General features: G+C 38.6%; 1 protein-coding gene across 5 annotated transcripts in view; it reads left to right on the plus strand.

Annotated features, from left to right (window-relative positions):
* Positions 1 to 26,734, plus strand: part of COL14A1 (collagen type XIV alpha 1 chain) — a 242,711-nt gene that overhangs the window by 128,024 nt on the left and 87,953 nt on the right. For all 5 annotated transcript variants that reach the window (XM_068525322.1, XM_068525320.1, XM_068525323.1 and 2 more), the window contains exons 24-31: positions 910 to 1,056; positions 4,902 to 4,958; positions 16,021 to 16,160; positions 18,427 to 18,550; positions 18,763 to 18,906; positions 19,863 to 20,027; positions 20,615 to 20,653; positions 20,829 to 20,967. In XM_068525322.1, coding sequence (XP_068381423.1) covers positions 910 to 1,056; positions 4,902 to 4,958; positions 16,021 to 16,160; positions 18,427 to 18,550; positions 18,763 to 18,906; positions 19,863 to 20,027; positions 20,615 to 20,653; positions 20,829 to 20,967 — 955 coding nt within the window. The remainder of the gene's footprint in view (positions 1 to 909; positions 1,057 to 4,901; positions 4,959 to 16,020; positions 16,161 to 18,426; positions 18,551 to 18,762; positions 18,907 to 19,862; positions 20,028 to 20,614; positions 20,654 to 20,828; positions 20,968 to 26,734) is intronic.

Below are 26,734 nucleotides of genomic sequence, written 5' to 3' on the forward strand. Positions count from 1 at the left end.
GTTGGGAGACCAAGGTGTATGGGATGATTTATGGTCGTAAGCCACTTAAGCACCATGTCCTATTTCCTCAAGTATGATTTTAAAAGAATAAAAAAGGATCTTTAAAGTGAATCCAAGGAATTTGGAGAGCCTCCTCTGAGCTTCCTAGGAGTCTCCTTTGCTATCGAAAGAAATCCTGAGTGTCAGTGAAAAATCAAGACTGAGAGGTATGAATTGGACAGTCCGGGGACACCCTGGCTGTCCCACTGCTGTTCCAAGCTCTTGCCTGCATTTGTGGCAACTGTGCAAACCGCCTGGACCCATAGATGAAGCTTCTGAGATCCTGGAAGCCCACTTCTTAGCCCACAGGCATGAGACCTGCTTAGCACCCTACAGTTTCTAACTCCATGCTTATATCTTTAGGCCATTGGCAAGAAGGGCATCCTATTGTATGGTAATAAGTTGTATGGGGCCAAAAGGATGTATCTTTTTATGTCAATTTTTAATTGTTTGACTGTGTTCTGGAGAATCATATTGAATAAAAGGGAATTCTAATTTTTAAAAAATAAATATACTCACCTTGACACCTGTTCAAAAGGTCAATTAAGATGTGTACATATAATTATAAACATTAACAGTTCTCCATTTGTTAAAGGATTGACCTCAGCAGCCTTTTACTAGTCAGTCTCATTTCTGAACATATAAAATGTGGTTTTCAATTATATAAAAGCAACAGTGGATATGTTAACTCTTTAAAAAAAGATACACCCCCTCAAACAAGTTTAATTCATTCTGGAGTTATCTGAATAGGCCATGCATATTAAGCATTTTAGAAGCAAATCATCTACTGATGGCTGTTTTTAAAAAGGTTTTTAAAAGTTCATGTATGTATGTTTTGTTCATGTATGTTTTGTTTTGTTTTTATTATAGATACACAAAAGCAAGAATCCACTCTAGGCGGAGGGACAAACAGACATTGCTTCTATGGACTTCAGCCTGATTCAGAATATAAAATCAGTGTTTACACAAATCTCCACGAGATTGAGGGACCCAGTGTGAGCATAACGGAAAAAACACGTAAGTCAAGCGTGTTCTCTCCTGATCCCTGTCTTCATGAACAAACAATATTTTAGGCATCCTGTTTTGGTTCAAAAATCTTATTCCATTTTGAAAAATATTAGCCATTGCTGTGTGGGAATATCTGTAATACAAATTTTGTGTGTCTTATTCAGTCCCAGAATTCCCTGCTGTGGCCCACTAATGTCATCTGTATGGTTTTTTTCCATCCTCCATATGTTGTCACAGGGACTATAAGGCCATAGGATGGCAAAGTGCTTGAAACAATGACCTATATTGTGATCTATTTCCATTAGGAACATCTGTGGAATGTGGAGTGTGAAATGAAGTGTAAGGACTGGGTCCCGACATTAAAACAATGGCACATTACTACAGCCATGAGGGTGGGAATGGAGCCAAGACGTTCCAACTGGCTGACCCTAGACTTGCCTACTTAAGAGGCTCTCGCTCTTTTTCCATGCTGGCTGGAAATCTGACGCACTGAAGGGAAAGGCAAAGTATAAAATGAAAACAAAGCACTTTTTACATGTTCTAAACAGCAAGGAGGGTATCAACTTCTTGGTATGTCAACTTCTTGGTATCCTTTTAATCAAGGATTCCTGACCTAGAGGCCACAAACATTAAAATGGTTTGAATGGTAGTGAATTCCAGGGGACATTTGTGTGTCCCCAACTCAATATCTTGAACTTAAACTTTAAATCCCCAAAGATTGGTATCGGAATAGGTGGTGGGCGATGGGCTTTCTTGGTAGCCCCTCTATCATGCATTTGATGTTTAGAAAGTTCTACTACCCATGTATATAGGTCTTTCAGTTGCTCTGAACATGCAGAAAGAAATCATCATCAATATATAATCTTCAAACAGAGAAGGTGAAAGTATAGTTAATGGAATCATCTACTTTCCAACACAGAGACTTTATTTCATAACACTGAAATATTCAACATTTTACATGACACATGTATTTTTAAGGTATAATTTACATTCCATAAAATTCACCCACTTTAAGTGTACAATTCAATGATCTTTGGTACATTTAAAAGGTTGTGCAGCCATCGCTACAATCCAATGTTAGGACATCCCCATCAATCCAGAGAGCTTTCAAGCTCATCCCCAGTGAGTCTTCTTTCCTACTGTCTGCTCCAGGAAGTCTACTTTCTTTTCTTGTACATTTCTAGACATTTCATAGAAATGGAAATATGTAATATGTAGTCTTTTGCATCTGACATCTTTCACTTAGCCTATGTTTTTGAGGTTTATCCACATTGGAGAATGTATCAGTTGTTTGTTGCTTCTGATTGCTCATTAGAATTTGTTTTATGGATAGAGGATTATATAATTTCAAAATTATTAGAGGCCTGGTAGTGCATGAGATTTAGAGTCAAATAGGCTTGGTCGGGGTCCTTTTTTAGCATTGTGGCCTTGGGCAATTTAACATCTCTGAGCTGCTTTTGGCTTCCCAATAAAATTAAATACCTACTCTCTTACCTCCTTTGGTGGTGGTAAAGATCCAATGCAAAGAGCCTGCTGAGGAGCTTTTCAACCTGTATCTTATTGAACAAGTACTTTTATTATCACCCTTGCTGTCTTCCTGGAAGTCACAAACTGATGGCCATGGGGTTAGATCTCACTGTCAGCTATGTTTTTCTCTGGGCTATTTTTTTTTTTAAGTTTTAAAGTATTCTTGAAAATTCAAAAGAGCTGACAACACAGGGCACACAAATCCTTATGGTGCTAAATCTACAGAAACTCAGTAACTGCTGTCTCTTTTAGACAGTGTATGTGCCCTTAAGTTTGTTATTCCTTAATGTTTAGGCTATGTTCTTTGCTCCCATTCATTACTTGACTGACCTCTAAAAATATTTGAGTTTGGGGACTCTGGTCTCCTTCAAGTGCCCCTAACCTTAACCTCACAACTGTTAATTACCAGTCCAGGGTTATTTTGGAAAGCTCTGTTTGGTATAAATGTTTTCCTTCTGTTGGGGACATCTGTCATCTTATAGCTTCTACCCACTGGCTCTAGTTCAGCCTTCTGAAGCAAATGCACATTAAGACTGTTTCCTCTTCTATGTGACAGCTTCTCTCAGACTTGAACACAGGGACCATCTGTGTGCCACATAGAGAATATAAACACAGGTTCCCAGTTCATTGTGGTTCTTCTTACCCAAGAGACTCTTAGGCCAGATGTTCTGACCAAACGTATTGATCTGGCTTCCAGAGCCACTCATTGATTTTGTTCTCGATTTATTGACTAAAGTTAGGATATGCCTCAGTTTTTCACATTAAAGAAAATGCACCATTATAAAGATGACCCACTGCTTCCACAAATTTTAAGATAAATACATCTGGCTCTAGAAGGATTTGATGGTGCTTTCAAGAAAGTTTTGCAGTCCTAGTTTTAATATTAAAATGTCTCAAATGTTTTTAATTTTGAAACTTTTTAGTTTCCAAAAAATTGCCTTTAAAAGATAAAAGTGATATTCTATATCTGTAATAATGCAACGGAAGGTATATATTGTGTTGTCACCTTCCCTCTTTCCTCATTCTTTCCTCCCAGAAATACCCATTTGTACCAGCTTGGTCTCCTTCAAGAAATTCTACCTGTTACCTGTTTTGTGTGTGTGTGTGTGTGTGTGTATAACCATATAGACGTGTATAGATAAATCAATATTATATTTATCAGTTAAATAGAATTTTTTCATTTTTCACAGATGGGATCATACCATGGTTTTCTGCTTCATTTCACACAAGGATTAATCTCAAACACTTTTCCATTTTTCCATATCAGTAATATACCTCATTCCTTTAAATGTTGAATCACTTTACTCAAATAATATTATTTTATTGGCTCCTAGAATTGGAAGAGACCTTAAAATTTGTCTCTTCCAACCTTCCTGGCAGTGAAGGAATTCCTTTTACAACATTCCCAGCAAACAGTCTGCTTGAGCTCAAATCCTTCCAGCTAGTTGGTGCTTACTGTCTGCAGAGGCTGAACATTCCTCTGTGTGAATGGCTATAATTCGTTGAGGGTTTTCCCTCATATTAAACTGGAATAATAAAAATAATTTTCTCAATTTTTCTTAAATCTTTAGTGTCAAATAAGAATAAAAAAAAAGAGTATGTAAAAAAATAATATTGGGATGTTTACCTAATGATGCCATAACTTCCTGGTGCTTTACCATGTGAATTGGTAAGAAAGTCACTGCTCTAATGTGACTATACCTGTGACCTTTAACCAAACCACACCTCCACGTATTATGCAGATTTCTCATCCCTCATCATCCAGGTTAAATTGATCAGGACACACCATAGCCTCCCAAGGTCCTGCCATTTTGTTCTCAGAACTGAAAGTTTCCCAGACACAGTCTGAATGTAATAGAGAGTAAATCAGATTCCCTTGGCGACCACATCCTGGGGATGCAGGGTAAAAAGGGAGAAAGTGCTATTGAACATGGATTGATGGTCAATCCTTAGGCAGAATGGAAATAAAGTTTATTATATGTGTGAAAGCAACCAGAGACTAATCTGAAATAGGTTGGCAGGGTTCCGGCCTTAAATCAGCATTAAAACCACTTTGTAGTTGACAGTTTGATTGCATTGACTCCCACTGGGTAAACTGAATTGTGGCAAAATGACATTTCAAGCCTTCTGTCTGATGTTGAGAGGATGTTTGGAACCAGTTTTCACAGGCTTTGGCTGATTTATAGTGGGTACTAAATTCACTAAATTCTCAAAGAAGACAGTTGTCAAAATCATTGACTCCCCTGAAGAATTATGACTCCATGACCTCCCTCTCTTCGCCACAGATGAGATGGTTAATTGATGTTCTTTCTCCCTCTCCTTTACAGAATCACTTCCTACTCGGCCACCTACTTTTCCTCCAACGATTCCACCAGCAAAAGAAGGTAAAAGAATTATACAATCATGATGTGATTTTAGGTTTTGGATTTCTGTTGGTATTGTTTGCTTGTTCATTTAAAAACCAAGGTATTAATGGAAGATATTTTCTCCTTAATACAAATGCTTATCAAACCCTTATGGGGTACAACTTTGCAATGAGTAGTAAATAAGACATAGAGATCTAATATGCAGTGTAATGAATACAGGCAGCGATATTTTACTATAATTATGTGATGCGATAGAGATGCTAAATGTCACTACATCAACAATATTACAATATATAAATGTATCAGATTAATAGGTTGTACACTTTAACTTTATGCAGTGTATATGTCAAATATATTCAACAAAAATTCATCTAATAGTAGACTCTGTACACACAAAATAAATTTTCTGACAGAATTTCTTCATATTTATTTCATCAAAAATAGAGTAGTACATGTTTATCAAGGAAGAGTAGTTACATAATTTATGAGTGAGAATGTAGTTCATAATTCTGTAGACAAGGGTAACAGTGTTCCAGTTTACCTCCAAATGCCTCTCCCAGTTGTTTCTTTCTATCTTCATCACAAGAGTTTCTCATCACCTCTTACTTGAGCCATTAAGGTAACTTTCTAAAAACCTTTCAAACACAGTAGTGATCATTAATTTTTTTTATTCCATTAATGAACATTTATTAACCCTACTATTCATTCTCAAAGCTCTTATGCCAGGTACTTGGAATACAATAACAATCTATGATTACTGCTCTCTGCTTATTTTCAGTATTGCAAGAGACATAGGTGTTTGCCTAGGTAATTACCAGCCAAGGAAATGAGTTAAAAAGTGGAGATTATACTATGGTGGCCCAGAAGTGAAAACAGTTAATGCTGCTGCAGGTTAATTACCTGTAAAGGAGGAGGAGGAATTTGATTTACATTTTGAAGAATGAGTTTTACAAGTAAATAATGGAGAGACAAGCACTCGAAGTCATGGAGTGATCTAAGCACGTAATGTGTTTGGGGAACCATAAGCACTTTAGTGTGACCCATAGAGAAAGGTGAAGATAGAGTGATGAAGTGGTTTGTGTGCCTGAATAAGGAGGCTGGGCTTTATCCTGTAAGACATGGTATGCCATGAGGAGTTTTATGAAGGGAGGGTGACCTGCAGAAATCTATGTTTAAGAAAGATAACCTTGGTGAAATGGGGAGGAGGGATTAGGGCAGGAGAGGATAAAGCTAGAACACATAGTTGGAAGGTTGTTTTGGAAGACTTCTTCCATTTACCATGCATTTTAAAGTACCTAGTACGTACCAGAGATACAAAGAAAAATAAGTTGTTCCCACCTTTCAGAGTGTTAGCAGACATATGGTCCATGCCAAAAGTTCCTTCATATTTGGTCCTGTCCAAAACAATTTGGCATGGACCAAATATGCTCATAACATTTTGGATAGGATCAAATTTCAAGAACCTGTTGGTGTAGACCAAATGTCTTATCAACGTTTCGGACAGGACCAAATGTCCTGCAAGGGACAGGAGCATAGTCAGAGGGATCTGATGCGGGAGAGTGTAAGGATCAAGGAAACAAAGAGGTAATGAGAAACTGTACAAAAATAAAGCTCGACATCCTTCCTAGCATACCAGGCAAAGTCTTCAATGGTCAACCTATGTTGTGGTATCATGTCCCAGACTATATTAGTTAACAGCACAGTTGTATAACTCTGGGTTCTGCATACATGCCTTATGCTATCCTGCATCTTTTAATGCTATTTGTTCTACCTGGAATGCCAGACTCTTTCTTCTTCCATCTTCGTATCTAGCTTTTTCTAGTCTAACTATTTATGATGATTTTCACTATTGGAACTGGAAACAGAATCCTAATTGATGAATTTCTCAGACATTCCTGATACAGATATTACAGGACTCTCTTGAGGTCAGAATATTTTTATTTATAGCAGAACATGAGTATCATGCAGTCAACATTCATGAATGCTCATGGGAGACATGTGATTTGGAAGGGTCTATGAGGGTGAGGATTGACAATGTAGGAACATTTTTCCTGTAGTTTTCATCATGATGGCTTTAGAGAGTGGGGCTTCTGCAACTTGAATGCATTATTCATCTTAGTTTCTATTTGTCCTGGCTGTATTTAATTTAAAAGCTTGTAAATTTTTATTATTCAAGTGATATTGAGTATTTATTAAAGAAACATTAAGAAACAGAAAAGAGAATGAGGTTGCTGGTGGGGGTTGAGGAAAGAGAAACCAAGGGAGAGAGTGTAAGCCAGAGAGGGGAGAGGGACAGAGCAGGGGAGAGAAAGAGAGAGAAAGAGAGAGAGAGGGAGAGAGAGAGAGAAGTGCTGCAAGCTTCATCTTTGAGAGGAGGGGGAAAAAAAACCTCAGCGGCAGTTTTGTGTTACTGTGTCTGGCTTAAAGAAGAAAATTCTGGACATCCAGGCTGAAAAAAATCAAAGCTCAGTGGAGACTACTTCTATCAAGAGAATTCTATGATCTGAGAATGGGTTGGATCAGTACAGGTGGTTTGAGAAGACACTGATGAGGACCATGGAAACATAGGAGAGGACGAGCGGCTTCTCCGCTTCCTTTCAACAGAGCTCTAGGCACCACAGGGCCACATAAGGAGGGTGAGGTTCCTAGAGTGGACTATATTTTCATCACTGTTGAAGATTTTATGGAATTGGAGAAAAGTGGTGCTCTCCTACAGAGTGGGACTTATGAAGACAGACCTTCAAGATGGCGGAGGAATAAGATGTGGAGATCAACTTCCTCCCCACAAATACATCAGAAATACAGCTACATGTGGAACAACTCCTACAGAACACCTACTGAACGCTGGCAGAAGGCCTCAGATTTCCCAAAAGGGAACAGATGCCCTCAGGAGACCTACACGCAGAGGCGGGGCCAAATCCAAAGCTGAACCCCGGGAGCTGTGTGAACAAAGAAGAGAAAGGGAAATCTCTCCCAGCAGCCTCAGGAGCAACGGATTAAATCTCCATGATGAACTTGATGTACCCTGCATCTCTGGAATACCTGAATAAACAATGAATCATCCCTAAATTGAGGCGGTGAACTATGGGAGCAACTGTAGACGTGGGGTTTGCTTTCTGCATCTAATTTGTTTCTGGTTGTATGTTTATCTTAGTTTAGTATTTAGAGTTTATTATCACTGGTAGATTTGTTTATTGATTTGGTTGCTCTCTTCCTTTTTTTTTTTTAATATAATAATGTATATTTTTTTTCCTTTTTTCCCTTTTTGTGAGTGTGTATGTGTATGCTTCTTTCTGTGATTTTGTCTGTATAGCACTGCTTTTACCATTTGTCCTAGGGTTCTGTCTGTCCGTTTTTTTTTTAATTTATGTAAATTTATTTATTTATTTTTGGCTGCTTTGGGTCTTCGTTACTGTGCGCAGGCTTTCTCTAGTGTGGCGAGCGGGGGCTACTCTTCATTGTGATGTGTGGGCTTCTCATTGCAGTGGCTTCTCTTGTTGCAGAGCATGGTCTCCAGGCACACGGGCTTGGCGCACATGCTTCAGTAGTTGTGGCTCGTGGGCTGTAGAGCGCAGGCTCAGTAGTTGTGGTGCACGGGATTAGTTGCTCCGCGGCATGTGGGATCTTCCCGGAGCAGGGATCGAACCCGTGCCCCTGCATTGGCAGGTGGAATCTTAACCACTGCGCCACCAGGGAAGTCCTGTCTGTCCGTTTTTTTTTTGTTTGTTTTGTTTTGTTTTTTAGTATACTTTTTAGCGCTTGTTATCATTGGTGGATTTGTTTTTTGGTTTGGTTGCTCGCTTCTTTCTTTCTTTATTACTTTTGATTTTTATTTAAATAACTTTATTTTATTTTATTTTATTGTTTTTTTCTCCCTTTTCTTCTGAGCCGTGTGGCTGACAGGGTCTTGGAGCTCTGGCCGGGTGTCAGGCCTGTGCCTCTGAGGTGGGAGACCTGAGTGCAGGACATTGGTCCACCAGAGACCTCCCAAATCCACATAATATCAAATGGAGAAAGCTCTCCCAGAGATCTCCATCTCAACACTAAGACCCAGCTCCCCTCAACGAACAGCAAGCTACAATTCTGGACAGCCTATGCAAACAACTAACAAGACAGGAACACAACCCCACCCATTAACAGAGAGGCTGCATAAAATCATAATAAGGTCACAGACACCCCAAAACACAACACCAGATGCAGTCCTGCCCACCAGGAAGACAAGATCCAGCCTCATCCACCAGAACACAGGGACCAGTCCCCACCATCAGGAAGCCTACACAACCCACTAAACCAATCTTAGCCCCTGGGGGCAAACACCAAAAACAACAGGAATTACGAACCTGCAGCCTGCAAAAAGGACACTCCAAACACACAGTAAGTTAAGCAAAATGAGAAGACAGAGAAACACAGGGCAGGTGAAGGTGCAAGGTAAAAACCCACCAGACCAAACAAATGAAGAGGAAATAGACAGTATACCTGAAAAAGAATTCAGAGTAATGATAGTAAACATGATCCAAAATCTTGAAAATAGAATAGAGGAAATATAAGAAATGTTTAACAAGGACCTAGAAGAACTAAAGAGCAAACAAACAATGATGAACAACACAATAAATGAAATTAAAAATTTTCTAGAAGGAATCAATAGCAGAATAACTGAGTCAGAAGAGCAGATAAGTGACCTGGAAGATAAAATAGTGGAAATAACTACCACAGAGCAGAATAAAGGAAAAAAAATGAAAAGAATTGAGGACAGTTTCAGAGACCTCTGGGACAACATTAAACACACCAACATTCGAATTATAGGAGTCCCACAAGAAGAAGAGAAAAAGAAAGGGACTGAGAATGCATTTGAAGAGATTATAGTTGAAAATTTCCCTAATATGGGAAAGGAAATAATCAAGTCCAGGAAGTGCAGAGAGTCCCATACAGGATATATCCAAGGAGAAACATGCCAAGACACATATTAATCAAACTATCAAAAATTAAATACAAAAAAAAATTTTTTAAAGCAACAAGGGAAAAACAACAACTAACATAAAAGGGAATCCCCATAAGGTTAACAGCTAATACTTCAGCAGAAACTCTGCAAGCCAGAGGGAGTGGCAGGACATATTTAAAGTGATGAAAGGGAAAAACCTACAGCCAAGATTACTCTACCCAGCAAGGATCTTGTTCAGATTTGACGGAGAAATTAGAACCTTTACAGACAAGCAAAAGCTAAGAGAATTCAGCACCACCAAACCAGCTTTACTACAAATGCTAAAGGAACTTCTCTAGGCAGGAAACACAAGAGAAGGAAAACACCTACAAAAACAAACCCAAAACAATTAAGAAAATGGGAATAGGAACATACATATTGATAATTACCTTAAATGTAAATGGATTAAATGCTCCAACCAAAAGACATAGACTGGCTGAATGGATACAAAAACAAGACCTGCATAGCTGTCTACAAGAGACCCACTTCTGACCTAGGGATACATACAGACGGAAAGTGAGGGGATGGAAAAAGATATTCCATGCAAATGGGAATCGAAAGAAAGCTGGAGTGGCAATTCTCATATCAGACAAAATAGACTTTTAAAAAAAGACCATTACAAGAGACAAAGAAGGACAATACATAATGATCAAGGGATCAATCCAAGACGAACATAAAACAATAGTAAGTATTTATGCAGCCAACACAGGAGCACCTCAATACATAAGGCAAATGCTAACGGCCGTAAAAGGGGAAATTGACAGTAACACAATAATAGTAGGGGAGTTAAACACCCCACTTTCACCAATGGACAGATCATCCAAAATGAAAATAATTAAGGAAACAGAAGCATTAAATGATACATAAAACAAGATGGACTTAAATGATATTTATAGGACATTCTATCCAAAAACAACAGAATACACTTTCCTCTCAAGTGCTCATGGAACATTCTCCATGATAGATCATATCTCGGGTAACAAATGAAGACTTGGTAAATTTAAGAAAACTGAAATCATATCAAGTATCTTTTCCGACCACAATGCTTGAGACTAGATATCAATTACAGGAAAATAATCTGTTAAAAATGCAAACACATGGAGGCTAAACAATACACTACTGAATAAGCAAGAGATCACTGAAGAAATCAAAAAATACCTAGAAACAAATGACAATGAAATCACAACAACCCAAAACCTATGGGATGCAGCAAAAGCAGTTCTAAGAGGGAAGTTTATAGCAATACAATCCTACCTCAAGAAACAAGAAACGGGCTTCCCTGGTGGTGCAGTGGTTGAGAGTCTGCCTCCCAGTGCAGGGGACACGGGTTCGAGCCCTGGTCTGGGAGGATCCCACATGCCGCGGAGCAACTAGGCCCGTGAGCCACAACTACTGAGCCTGTGCGTCTGGAGCTTGTGCTCCACAACAAGAGAGGCCACGACAGTGAGAGGCCCGCGCACCGTGATGAAGAGTGGTCCCCGCTCGCCGCAACTAGAGAAAGCCCTCGCACGGAAACAAAGACCCAACACAGCCAAAAATAAATAAATAAATAAATAAAAATTAAAAAAAAAAAAAAAAAAGAAACAAGAAACATCTCAAATAAACAACCTAACCTTACACCTAAAGCAATTAGAGAAAGAAGAACAAAAAAACCCCAAAGTTAGCAGAAGGAAAGAAATCATAAAGATCAGATCAGAAATAAATGAAACAGAAATGAAGATAAAAATAGCAAAGATCAATAAAACTAAAAGCTGGTTTTTTGAGAAGATAAACAGAATTGATAAACCATTAGCCAGACTCATCAAGAAAAAAAGGGAGAAGACTCAAATCAACAGAATTAAAAATGAAAAAGGAGAAGTAACAACTGACACTGCAGAAGTACAAAGGATCATGAGAGAGTATCACAAACAACTATATGCCAATAAAATGGACAACCTGGAAGAAATGGAAAATTCTTAGAAAAGCACAACCTTCCGAGACTGAACCAGGAAGAAATAGAAAATATAAACAGACCAATCACAAGTACTGAAATTGAAACTGTGATTAAAAATCTACCAACAAACAAAAGCCCAGGACCAGATGGCTTCACAGGCGAATTCTATCAAACATTTACAGAAGAGCTAAGACCTATCCTTCTCAAACACTTCCAAAATATAGCAGAGGGAGGAACACTCCCAAACTCATTCTATGAGGCCACCATCACCCTGATGCCAAAACCAGACAAAGATGTCACAAAGAAAGAAAACTACAGGCCAATATCACTGATGAACATACATGCAAAAATCTTCAACAAAATACTAGCAAACAGAATCCAACAGCGCATACACCATGATCAAGTGGGGTTTATCCCAGGAATGCAGGGATTCTTCAATATAAGGAAATCAATCAATGTGATAAACCATATTAACAAATTAAAGGAGAGAAACCATATGATCATCTCAGTAGATGCAGAAAAAGCTTTCGACAAAATTCAACACCCATTTATGATAAAAACCCTCCAGAAACTAGGCATAGAGGGAACTTACCTCAACATAATAAAGGCCATATATGACAAACCCACAGCCAACATCATCCTCAATGGTGAAAAACTGAAACCATTTCCTCTAAGATCAGGAACAAGACAAGGTTGTCCACTCTCACCACTATTATTCAACATATTTATGGAAGTTTTAGTCACAGCAATCAGAGAAGAAAAAGAAATAAAAGGAATCCAAATTGGAAAAGAAGTAAAGCTGTCATTGTTTGCAGATGACATGATAGTATACATAGAGAATCCTAAAGATGCTACCAGAAAACTACCAGAGCTAATCAATGAATTTGGTAAAGTAGCAGGATACAAAATTGTTGCACAGAAATCTCTTGCATTCCTGTACACTAATGATGAAAAATCGGAAAGAGAAATTAAGGAAACACTCCCATTTACCACTGCAGCAAAAAGAATAAAATACCTAGGAATAAACCTACCTAAGGAGACAAAAGACCTGTATGCAGAAAACTATAAGACACTGATGAAAGAAATTAAAGATGATACAAACAGATGGAGAGATATACCATGTTCTTGGATTGGAAGAATCAACATTGTAAAAATGACTATACTACCCAAAGCAATCTACAGATTCCATGCAATCCCTATCAAACTACCAGTGGCATTTTTCACAGAACTAGAACAAAAAATTTCACAATTTGTATGGAAACACAAAAGACCCCGAAAGCCAAAGCAATCTTGAGAAAGAAAAACGGAGCTGGAGGAATCAGGCTCCCGGACTTCAGACTCTACTACAAAGCTACAGTAATCAAGACAGTATGGTACTGGCCAAAAACAGAAATATAGATCAGTGGAACAGGATAGAAAGGCCAGAGATAAACCCATGCACATATGGTCACCTTATTTTTGCTAAAGGAGGCAAGAATATACAATGGAGAAAAGGCAGCCTCTTCAGTAAGTGGTGCTGGGAAAACTGGACAGCTACATGTAAAAGAATGAAACTAGAACATTCCCTAACACTATACACAAAAATAAACTCAAAATGGATTAAAGACCTAAATGTAAGGCCAGACACTATAAAACTCTCAGAGGAAAACATAGGCAGAACACTCTATGACATAAATCACAGCAAGAACCCTTTTGACCCATCTCCTAGCCAAATGGAAATAAAAACAAAACTAAACAAATGGGAACTAATGAAACTTAAAAGCTTTTGCACAGCAAAGGAAACTTAAACAAGACGAAAAGACAGCCCTCAGAACAGGAGAAAATATTTGCAAATGAAGCAACTGACAAAGGATTAATCTCCAAACTTTACAAGCAGCTCATGCAGCTCAATTATCAGAAAAACAACAACCCAATCTAAAAATGGGCAGAAGACCTAAACAGACATTTCTCCAAAGAAGATATACAGATTGCCAACAAACACATGAAAGGATGCTCAACATCACTAATCATTAGAGAAATGCAAATCAAAACTACAATGAGGTATCACCTCACACCAGGCAGAATGGCCATCATCAAAAAATCTACAAACAATAAATGCTGGAGAGGGTGTGGAGAAAAGGGAACCCTCTTGCACTGTTGGTGGGAATGTAAATTGATACAGCCACTATGGAGAACAGTATGGAGGTTCCTTAAAAAACTAAAAAATAGAACTACTGTACAACCCAGCAATCCCACTACTGGGCATATATCCTGAGAAAACCATAATTCAAAAAGAGTCATGTACCACAGTGTTCATTGCAGCTCTATTTACAATAGCCAGGACATGGAAGCAACCTAAGTGTCCATCGACAGATGAATGGATAAAGAAGATGTGGCACATATATACAGTGGAATATTTCTCAGCCTTAAGAAGAAACGAAATTGAGTTATTTTTAGTGAGGTGGATGGACCTAGAGTCTGTCATACAGAGTGAAGTAAGTCAGAAAGAGAAAAATAAATACCGTATGCTAACACATATATATGGAATCTAAAAAAAGAAAAATGGTTCTGAAGAACCTAGGCCCAAGACAGGAATAAAGACGCAGACGTAGAGAATGGACTTGAGGATATGGGGAGGGGGAAGGGTAAGATGGAATGAAGTGAGAGAGTGGCACGGACTTATATATACTAACAAATGTAAAATAGATAGCTAGTGGGAAGCAGCCGCATAGCACAAGGAGATCAGCTCGGTGCTTTGTGACCACCTAGAGGGGTGGGATAGGGAGGGTGGGAGGGAGATGCAAGGGGGAGGAGATATGGGGATATATTCATATGTATAGCTGATTCACTTTGTTGTAAAGCAGAAACTAACACACCATTGTAAAGCAATTATACTCCAATAAAGATGTTAAAAAAAAAAGAACAGAAAAGAGTACAAAGAAGAAAATTAAAAACACAATTTCATATCCCAGGGGTAATTCCTTCCTGTATTTTGATGTATGTTCTTTTTTTTTCTTTGTTGTATTAAGTTTTTCAATTTGTGTATATTTTCAAATAGATTTTGCTCTCATTTCGAAGGTAAAACCTAATCTAGATTTTATCTTTCCTTGAAAACAGAGCACCAGGTTTTCTTTTGTAAGCTTATAATTATCAGATCTTGTGGTCCCTTTCAGCTTTAAATTCAAACCATAAATATGTAAAATTTTATACATCATGGAACTCATGAGAACAACCTCACCAAATCCTTATTGTCCCTGGAGTCCTAACTGAGAGATGATTTATTTTACATCGTAAATAGCTTTAAGGGAATAAAGTCAAGTAAATTTTTTTTTCTAAAGAAAGGTGAAAGGTACATTAGCTCATAGAATATTTGTGTGCAAATGGCCTAAGATGAAAAGATTCAGATTATTAAAGACTAAATTGTTTGTTTCATCATAAAACAGAGTTAACCACTGTGGTCTACACTAATGAAGGGGAAGAGAGACATAGATAATCTGAAACAGCATGTGATACAAGACTATTAAAAAATGCTTTCAGTGGAATAGGTTTTTGTTAATGTGTTTTTTGCTTGTTTTTAAACATTGATATCAGTATTACCTACTGATAAAAGTTTCCCTGAGCTAGCATAATGTGCATTTCTTGATATGCATCACTGAGTGTCAGAAGGGCATAGACAGGATTTTTGAGCAAGGCTGGAATTAAAGTTTGCTTATGGCCTCAGTCCAAATGCATATCAAGTTTTAGATTAATCTGCTTTCATTGTGTGGTATGCCTTCCTCCTGGAAGCTGAATCTCTCTCACATTGTTAATTCAATAAGCAGAGGGCAGGGTGCACCGAGTGGTAGCTTGGATTTCCTTCTAATCAGTAGGCACTAGAGTGTTTGCTGATGCTTCTGTCTCTAAATCACTTTAGTTCTACATTTTTCATTCTTCCCATTTCTATTCTTTGGGGCTGAGATTGGTAGATTTTCTTCTCTTTAATTCCACACATTTGATTAAAGCTTCTTTGTCATGACTAGGAAACTTGGGTATAGGAGAGCCATGATGGTCAGGGGCAAGAGGTTGGAGTAAGATGTATATCTTTCCTTTGGGCTGTAGCTACCAGAGGGAAACCATTATCTGCTTTGTTGGTGTCATAACTACTGTGTTTTCCCCTTTTCCCTGATTCAAAATTCATTCTTGGTCTCCAGTATGTAAAGCTGCCAAAGCCGACCTGGTGTTTATGGTGGATGGATCCTGGAGTATTGGTGATGAAAATTTCAATAAGATCATTAACTTCCTGTATAGCACTGTTGGAGCTCTGGACAAGATAGGTGCAGATGGAACTCAAGTAAGACTGATAGATCAATCAGTAATTCATTCTATGCATGAAAAAATTATTCCAAGCTGTTATTATGGCTACTTGTGAGGGAATATGGGTAAAGAACTATCCTGATTGGATCCAACCCTAAACGAGAGTATAGACAAGTCTGAGTTTAGAAGCAGCTTACTGGTGTGTGACAGAGCTTGAGAAGATGCTAATCCTTAAAAGCGCTTGAGTTCAGCAAACTAAGACAGGTTAGAATGGCCATGTCAGCAGATGTGTCTTCTATATACTAGGATAGAGTATCTCTCTAAAGGAACATCCAATATTTTCTTTGCCCTCGAGGATGTTAAAATCTTGAAAGAGAGAGGTCATCCTCACAAATTACTACAGAACAAGTAGAACATAGAAAAGTAATTTATTCATTCAACAAACATTTATTGAGAACTTATTTTGGTTAAGTACAGTACTGTCATAATGGGTATGACAGACATGTCCCTAATTTCATGTTGCTCATATTCTTAAAGGTAGGGAGAGGAGGAGGATGAGAGACAGATACAAATTGGCAAACAAATAAATTCACAAGGTAGGGATGTGAGCTTTCGAACTGAGATTTAAATTTACCAAAGTTTATTTTAAATTGCGTGATCCACAAAGTCTTCTTTGAGGAGGTGGCTTCTGAACTGAGATGTGAATGATGCTGAGAAGATTTGAAAGTAGAATTTCCAGACAGGGAAAGTAGTAAGTGCAGAGGGCCTAAGTCGAGAATGAGTTTTGAGGCTTCAGATGCTAAAACTTGGGGCTGGAATATAGTGGATGAGCATGTGGGGGGCTGGGGGGAGAAGAAGAGGTGGAAGTAGTCGACAGAGCTAGATCACCTTGAGTCTGATGACCCACTGAAGAAGTTGGGTATCATCCTAAATACAATGGGAAGCCACTGGGAAGTTTTAAGGAGAGAAGATCTGATATGCTTTTTAAAAAAGATCATTCAGACTGCTTCGTGGAGTGTGAGTACTAATAAAGGTGAGAGTGGAAGTGGAGAGACCACCTGGGCTGCTGCTCTCGTGGTCCAACACAGAGGTGATGGAGGCCTGGGCTAGAGTGGTAGCAATGAGATGCACTAAAGTGAACAGATTGAAAATATGTCTTGGAAGAATGGCTGAGAAAACTTGGATGTAAGGGGAACCAGAAGAGAAGAATAGATAAAATGCTCAGGCATTTCAGGGAGGGAGAAATTTGTTTTGAATAGAGGTTTCCTAAAGATGATGACATTTGCAATAGACCTTGATAAGCTGGTAGCAATTGAAGGCTCATAAAGCCAAAAAGAAGCCCTTTCATAATTCTGAAAAACAAACAAAAAATATAATAAATTTAAAATGTCCCCAAAGTTGCACAGGAATAGAAGCAAATTGTAGGAAATGAAGCCAGGATGGTTTATATTGCAGTGATTAAGAACACAGATTTTGAAGTAGAATTACCTGGCTTTAGCTGTTGGTTCTGCCAGTGGCTACTGTAGTAATCTTGGGTACATTACTTGGCTTTCTGTCCCTCAGTTTCCTGATCTGTAAAATGGTAGAATAGTAGTAATTATTTCATAAGTTTGTTTCATAAAGAAATCCTTGTAAAGAGTCCAACTTCGATTCTTTCTCTGAACTTTGTCAAGATAGAAGATCTAGGCTGCCATTTTCCCATCTGTCAAATGAGATGGCAAAAGGTCTTCACGCTTTAGGGAGAGATGTTTAAAATAAACTACTTCCTGAAAAGTACTTAGTTAAGATGTCGTCAGATTTGGTATGTAACTTGTATGGTTTAAACCAAGGAAATTGTGGACTGGGTTAAAAAAGAAATTAAAACTGTAGTTGTAGGACTTCCTGGTGGTGCAGTAGTTAAGAATCCGCCTGCCAATGCAGGGGACACGGGTTTGAGCCCTGGTCTGGGAAGATCCCACGTACCACAGAGCAACTAATCCCATGTGCCACAACTACTGAGCCTGCGCTCTAGAGCCCTCGAGCCACAACAACTGAAGCCCGCGTGCCTAGAGCCCGTGCTCCGCAACAAGAGAAGCCACTGCAGTGAGAAGCCCACACACCATAACAAAGAGTAGCCCCCGCTCACCGCAACTAGAGAAAGCCCGCACGCAGCAACAAAGACCCAACACAGCCAAAAATAAAAAATATAAATAAATAAATTAATTTTTAAAAAAACTGTAGTTGTAATCATGCTATAGTGTGTGCTCTCTGGCAGAGAGGAAGTCTACAATATACAAAAAAATGAACACACCTTCTCTCTCTAGGTTGCAATGGTTCAGTTCACTGATGACCCCAGGACAGAATTTAAACTTAACTCTTACAAAACCAAAGAGACTGTTCTTGATGCAATTAAACATATCTCGTACAAAGGAGGAAATACAAAAACAGGTAAGACCACAAGAAGCCCAGGTAAGACCACAAGAAGCTCAGCTAAGACCCAAAATAATTATTACTAATTACTGAAATGACTTCTTTTTGAAGCATAGCAATATAGATTTAAAAAAAAAAAGATTTTTCATTGACTTAAGAACTTTGTTCCCACTCCCCCATCTCTATCAAGGGAGGGAATGAAATTGAATTGTTGCCTTCCTTTGTTTCAGGAAAAGCAATTAAGCATGTCCGAGATACCTTGTTTACTGCAGAGTCAGGGACCAGAAGAGGCATCCCGAAGGTCATCGTGGTTATAACTGATGGAAGATCACAAGATGATGTGAACAAGATCTCCAGGGATATGCAATCAGATGGTAAGTTTTACATAGATAAGCAATAGTGGCTACCAATAATACCGTTAGCCTTGTTTTCTGAATACACATTTATAGGCTACATCAGCATGACTTAAATGTTTCTAAATCTTTCTTAATATTAACTGGGCAATGTGATTTTTAAAAGTTTCCAGGTTACAAATCTATTATTTTGCTGTATTTTCTCCAGTACTTTTGTTACATACAGGATGCCCTATATAAGAAACTCCATCAATTAAATGCACTACAGGACTTCCCTGGCGATCCATTGGTTAAGATTCCATGCTTCCACTGCAGGGGGCATGGGTTCGGTCCCTGTCATGCTGTGTGGTCAAAAAGAAAAAAAAAAAAAAAGAAAAAAAAAGAAAATTAAGTGCAATACTATGAAAAGGACCAGGGGAGGGAAACTGATCACAGAAACTCCTCAGCCTCAGCCTCCTCATTTGTAAAATGGAGAACACAAAATGTGAAGATTACATTCTATAAGATCTGTATAAGCAAAGACTAGCTTAACGTGTATTTGCCAAGCATTGAACTGTGACCCACCTCAGGCTTCTAAGCCTGTAATATCTCAGTTCCTACTTCTGAAAATGAAACAAAAACAAAAAACAAAAAAGAACTTTTTTTTGTTTCAATTGCACTTTTTCTCATAAATACTAAAATCATTATTAAAAATATGCAAAAATAAAGATGTTACTCAAATGGTAACTATTTTCTCTCAAACACTGACTCTCTTAAGCTTCTTTAAAGTGGAAACTTTTTTTAGGGGATGATGGGTTAATTATCGTATAGTGAATTATGTGCATGCAGAATTCTGATGAACTGTAAAGAATGAATTATCCACCCCTACTGGCCCTCCTAAATAAACGTGTTTTAAACATTTGGACGTGTCTTATATTGCATTATTTGTTTTTGCTGTGATTTAAAGTCATCAGAAATCTGTTCCCCTTTTACCACAGGCTACAACATTTTTGCAGTCGGCGTGGCTGATGCAGATTACTCAGAGTTGGTTAACATTGGCAGTAAGCCCAGCGCCCGGCATGTCTTCTTTGTGGATGACTTCGACGCCTTTAAGAAAATTGAAGATGAGTTGATTACTTTTGTCTGTGAAACCGCGTCAGCAAGTTAGTTCTTTGGAATTTGCACTTACATTGCTTAAAGGCTGAGATATTTATACCCGTTAAATAATGAGTGCCGTCCTGATCCAAAGAAAGAAAATTGACTTGGAGAGCTATTTGTTATGCAGACATTAAGTTTTGTGGTTTTGAGCATAAGGGAAGTAAACCTCACCTCTCCCTGGTTCAGGGTTTTAGGTTGATAAAGACTTTCCCTAAAAAGACAAGGGTCTGTATTTAAAAGCAGCTCTCTTAAACAGCTATAGCAGATAGTTTTCAAAAATGTGTTAAGTCTACTCATCAGGGTAACACATTAGAAGTGGGACTTCTCCCAAGACATGCTGTCAAGTGACCACCATCGATTTTAATGGACCCAGGAGAGGAGAAGGAAGTTGGGACCCTTTGGTTTTAAAAGAAGAAGTGAGAGTGTTTCAGTCTTTAGGAATCGACAGAAAATTGTAGCCACATGTGGTTTGGATTCCCTCCACAACTGACTTCCGTAAAGATTATGTTAGCTTCCTGTTCTCAGGACAAGGAAAGAATATGTTTGGAAAATATCTAAATTAGGGTTTTATCTTGTTTGTTTTGTCTTCCAGCCTGCCCACTGGTGCATAAGGATGACATTGATCTTGCAGGTATGCAGTTTTGCAAATTTTCCAAATACAAATATATTAAATAACTCCCATTTTGGGTCCAGATTTTTTCACTTAATAGACTAATTTTGAAATTTAAAATCCTAAAGTGCCTGTTTATTCTTTTTCTCTATCTCTGTTTTTTTTCTTTTTCTTTCTTTCTTTTTTTTTTTTAAAGGATTTAAGATGATGGAAATGTTTGGTTTGGTTGAAAAGGAATTTTCATCGGTGGAAGGGGTTTCTATGGAGCCTGGTACCTTCAATGTGTATCCTTGTTATCAACTTCATAAAGATGCCCTGGTTTCCCAGCCAACCAAGTATGTTTCCATTGCAAGATACTAAAGCCAATTATTGTTTATTATATCTCGATGTGGAAATGATATCAACCAGAAATATGCTGTAATAATTCCCAGCAGGATTTTCCATGATGGATAGAGCAGATGATGTTTAGATTTCTTTAAAAACGTTAGACCTACACATAATGCTGGTTGAACTTTCATATTTGTTCATCTCAGAAAAATATAAAGATAGTTAGTACTTACATAGCACTACTACAGACCAGACATTGTTCTAAATGCTAGTAACTCACTCAAACCTCCCAATAACTCTATGAAGTAGAGTCATTTATTATCTTGGTTTTATAAATAACAAAACTAAAGCATAAAGAAGCTAAATAACTTGAATGAGATCACATAGTTTGTTGAAGACCATGCTGGGATTTGCACCTGAAGATCCCAGAATCCACACCCTGAACCACTTTAAATTAGTGCCATGAATTCAGATGGTTTTTATCCTGGAGAAGTCACAACAGCAACTCCATATAGTTGATGTAAAAATCACATTATTGGGGGGACCTTCAAGATGGTGGAGGAGTAAGACATGGAGATCACCTTCCTCCCCAAAAATACATCAGAAATACATTTACCTGTGGAACAGCTCCTACAGAACACCTACTGAGCGCTGCAGAAGACCTCAGACTTCCCAAAAGGCAAGAAAATCCCCATGTACCTGGGAAGGGCAAAAGAAAAAAGGGGTGCAGAGGGCAAAGTGGAGAGATTCCCGCACAGAGGATCGGTGCCGACCAGCACTCACCAGCCCAAGAGGCTTGTCTGCTCACCCGCCAGGGTGGGCGGGGGCTGGGAGCTGAGGCTCGGGCTTCAGTCGGATCCCAGGGAGAGGACTGGGGTTGGTGGCGTGAACACAGCCTGAAGGGGGCTAGTGCACCACAGCTAGCCAGGAGGAAGTCCGGGAAAAAGTCTGGACCTGCCTAAGAGGCAAGAGACCATTGTTTCAGGGTGTGCGAGGGGAGGGGATTCAGAGCGCCGCCTAAACGAGCTCCAGAGACGGGCACGAGCTGCGGCTATCAACGCGGACACCAGAGACGGGCATGAAATGCTAAGGCTGCTGCTGCAGCCACCAAGAATCCTGTGTGCAAGCACAGGTCACTATCCACACCTCCCCTCCCGGGAGCCTGTGCAGCCCGCCACTGCCGGTCCCGTGATCCAGGGACAGCTTCCCCAGGATAAAACACAGTCCGCCTCAGGCTGTTGCAAAGTCATATTGGCCTCTGCCACCGCAGGCTTGCCCCACATTCCGTACCCCTCCCAACCGTGGCCTGAGTGAGCCAGAGCCCCCTAATCAGCTGCTGTTTTACTCACTCCTGTCTGTGCGGAAACAGACGCCCTCAGGCGACCTACATGCAGAGGCGGGTCCAAATCCAAAGCTGAACCCCAGGAGCTGTGCGAACAAAGAAGAGAAAGGGAAAGCTCTCCCAGCAGCCTCAGGAGCAGTGGATTAAATCCCCACAATCAACTTTATGTACCCTGCATCTCTGGAACACCTGAATAGACAACAAATCATCCCAAAATTGAGGCAGTGGACGTTGGGAGCAACTATGGACTTGGGGTTTGCTGTCTGCAGCTGATTTGTTTCTGATTTCTATGTTTATCTTAGTATAGTTTTTAGCACTTGTTATCATTGGTGTATTTGTTTTTTGGTTTGGTTGCTCTCTTCTTCTTTTTTTATTATTATTATTTTTTTAAAAAATTTATTATTATTATTTTTTCTTTCTCTTTTTCTCCCTTTTCTTCTGAGCTGTGTGGCTGACAGGGTCTTGGTGCTCTGGCCTGGTGTCAGGCCTGAGCCTATGAGGTGGGAGAGATGAGTTCAGGACATTGGACCACCAGAGAGCCCCCGGCCCCATGTAATATCAGTCGGCGAGAGGTCTCCCAGAGATCTCTGTCTTAACGCTAAGACCCAGCTCCACTCAACGACCAGCAAGCTCCAGTGCTGTATGCCCCATGCCAATCAACTAGCAAGAAAGGAACACAACCCCACCCATTAGCAGAGACGCTGCCTAAAATCATAGTAAGGTTTTACTATGTGTGTTCTATTTACCCCAAAACACACCATGGAAGAGGTCCTGCCCACCAGCAAGACAAGATCCAGCCCCACCCACCAGAACACAGGCACCAGTCCCCTCCATCAGGAAGCCTACACAAGCCAGTGAACAAACCTCACCCACTGGGGCAGACACCAAAAACAATGGGAACTATGAACCTGCAGCCTGTGAAAAGGATCCCAAACACAGGAAGTTAAACAAAATGTGAAGACAAAGAAATATTCAGCAGATGAAGAAGCAAAGTAAAAACCCACCAGATTAAACAACTGAAGAGGAAATAGACAGTCTACCTGAAAAAGAATTCAGAATAATGATAGTAAAGATGATCCAAAATCTTGGAAATAGAAGGGAGAAAATAGAAGAAATATTTAACAAGGACCTAGAAGAACTAAAGAGAAAACAAACAGTGATGAACAATACAAAAAATGCAATAAAAATTTCTCTAGAAGGAATCTATAGCAGAATAACTGAGGCAGAAGAACAGATAAGTGACCTGGAAGGTAAAATAGTGGAAATAACTACCACAGAGCAGAATAAAGAAAAAAAAAATGAAAAGAATTGAGGACGGTCTCGGAGACCTCTGGGACAACACTAAACGCACCAACATTCGAATTATAGGAGTCCCAGAAGAAGAAGAGAAAAAGAAAGTGACAGAGAATATATTTGAAGAGATTATAGTTGAAAACTTCCCTAATATGGGAAAGGAAATAGTCTATCAAGTCCAGGAAGTGCAGAGAGTCCCATACAGGATAAATCCAAGGAGAAACACGCCAAGACACATATTAATCAAACTATCAAAAATTAAATACAAAGAAAAAATATTAAAAGCAACAAGGGAAAAACAACAAGTAACACACAAGGGAATTCTGATAAGGTTAACAGCTGATCTTTCAGCAGAAACTCTGCAAGGCAGAAGGGAGTGGCAGGACATATTTAAAGTGATGAAAGGGAAAAACCTACAACCAAGGTTACTCTACCCAGCAAAGATCTCATTCAGATTCGATGGAGAAATTAAAACATTTACAGACAAGCAAAAGCTAAGAGAATTCAGCACCACCAAACCAGCTTTACAACAAATGCTAAAGGAACTTCTCTAGGCAGGAAACACAAGAGAAGGAAGAGACCTACAATAACAAAACCAAAACAATTAAGAAAATGGTAATAAGAACGTACATATTGATAACTACCTTAAATGTAAATGGATTAAATGCTCCAACCAAAAGACATAGACTGGCTGAATAGATACAAAAACAAGACCTATATGCTGTCTACAAGAGACCCACTTCTGACCTAGGGACACATACAGACGGAAAGTGAAGGGACGGAAAAAGATATTCCATGCAAATGGAAATCAAAAGAAAGCTGGATTAGCAATTCTTATATCAGACAAAATAGACATTAAAATAAAGACTATTACAAGAGACAAAGAAGGACAATACATAATGATCAAGGGATCAATCCAAGAAGAAGAAATAACAATTGTAAATATTTATGCACCCAATGCAGGAACCCCTCAATACATAAGGCAAAGGCTAACAGCCATAAATGGGGAAATTGACAGTAACACAATAATAGTAGGGGACTTAAACACCTCACTTTCACCAATGGACAGATCATCCAAAATGAAAATAAATAAGGAAACAGAAGCATTAAATGATACATAAAACAAGATGGACTTAACTGATATTTACAGGACATTCCATCCAAAAACAGCAGAATGCACTTTCTTCTCAAGTGCTCGTGGAACATTCTCCAGGATAGATCATATCTTGCCTCACAAATAAAGCCTTGGTAAATTTAAGAAAATTGAAATAGTACCAAGTATCTTTTCTGACCACAATGCTACAAGACTAGATATCAATGACAGGAAAAAAACTGTAAAAAAAAAAAAAAAAAAAAAAAAACTGAAAAAAAAAAGGAGGCTAATCAATAGGCTACTAAATAACCAAGCGATCACTGAAGAAATCAAACAGGAAATCAAAAACCTAGACAAATGACAATGAAAACACGATGAACCAAAACCTATGGGATTCAGCAAAAACAGTTCTAAGAGGGAAGTTTATAGCAATACAGTCCTACCTCAAGAAACAAGGAACATCTCAAATAAACAACCTAACCTTACACTTAAAGCAATTAGAGAAAGGAGAACAAAAAAAAACCCAAAGTTCGCAGAAGGAAAGAAATCATAAAGATCAGATGAGAAATAAATGAAAAAGAAATGAAGGAAACGAAGCAAAGATCAATAAAACTAAAAGCTGGTTCTTTGAGAAGATAAACAAAATTGATAAACCATTAGCCAGACTCATCAAGAAAAAAAAGAAGACTCAAATCAACAGAATTAGATATGGAAAAGGAGAAGAAACAACTGACATTGCAGAAATACAAGGGATCATGAGAGATTACTACAAGCAACTATATGCCAATAAAATGGACAACCTGGAACAAATGGACAAATTCTTAGAAAAGCACAACCTTCCAAGATTGAACCAGGAAGAAATAGAAAATATGAACAGACCAATCACAAGCACTGAAATTGAAACTGTGATTAAAAGTCTTCCAACAAACAAAACCCCGGGCCCAGATGGCTTCACAGGCGAATTCTATCAAACATTTACAGAAGACCTAACACTTATCCTTCTCAAATTCTTCCGAATATATAGCAGAGGGAGGAACACTCCCAAACTCATTCTACGAGGCCACCATCCCCCTGGTACCAAAACCAGACAAAGATGTCACCAAAAAAAGAAAGCTACAGGCCAATATCACTGATGAACACAGATGCAAAAATCCTCAACAAAATATTAGCAAACAGAATCCAACAGCACATTAAAAGGATCATACACCATGATCAAGTGGGGTTTATCCCAGGAATGCAAGGGTTCTTCAGTATATGCAAATCAATCAATGTGATACACCATATTAAAAAACTGAAGGATAAAAACCATATGATCATCTCAATAGATGCAGAAAAAGCTTTCGACCAAATTCAACACCCATTTATGATAAAAACTCTCCAGAAAGTAGGCATAGAGAGAACCTACCTCAACATAATAAAGGCCATATATGACAAACCCACAGCCAACATCATTCTCAATGGTGAAAAACTGAAACCATTTCCTCTAAGATTAGGAACAAGACAAGGTTGCCCACTCTCACCGCTATTATTCAACATAGTTTTGGAAGTTTTAGTCACAGCAATCAGAGAAGAAAAAGAAATAAAAGGAATCCAAATCGGAAAAGAAGAAGTAAAGCTGTCATTGTTTGCAGATGACATGATACTATACATAGAGAATCCTAAAGATGCTACCAGAAAACTACCAGAGCTAATCAATGAATTTGGTAAAGTAGCAGGATACAAAATTCATGCACAGAAATCTCTTGCATTCCTATACACTAATGATGAAAAATCTGAAAGAGAAATTAAGGAAACACTCCCATTTACCACTGCAACAAAAAGAATAAAATACCTAGGAATAAACCTACCTAAGGAGACAAAAGACCTGTATGCAGAAAACTATAAGACACTGATGAAAGAAATTAAAGATGGTACAAACAGATAGAGAGATATACCATGTTCTTGGATTGGAAGAATCAACATTGTGAAAATAACTATACTACCCACAGGTATCTACAGATTCAATGCAATCCCTATCAAACTACCAATGGCGTTTTTAACAGAACTA

This window comes from Eschrichtius robustus, chromosome 17 (genome assembly GCF_028021215.1).
Source record: "Eschrichtius robustus isolate mEscRob2 chromosome 17, mEscRob2.pri, whole genome shotgun sequence".
Lineage (NCBI taxonomy): Eukaryota > Metazoa > Chordata > Mammalia > Artiodactyla > Eschrichtiidae > Eschrichtius > Eschrichtius robustus.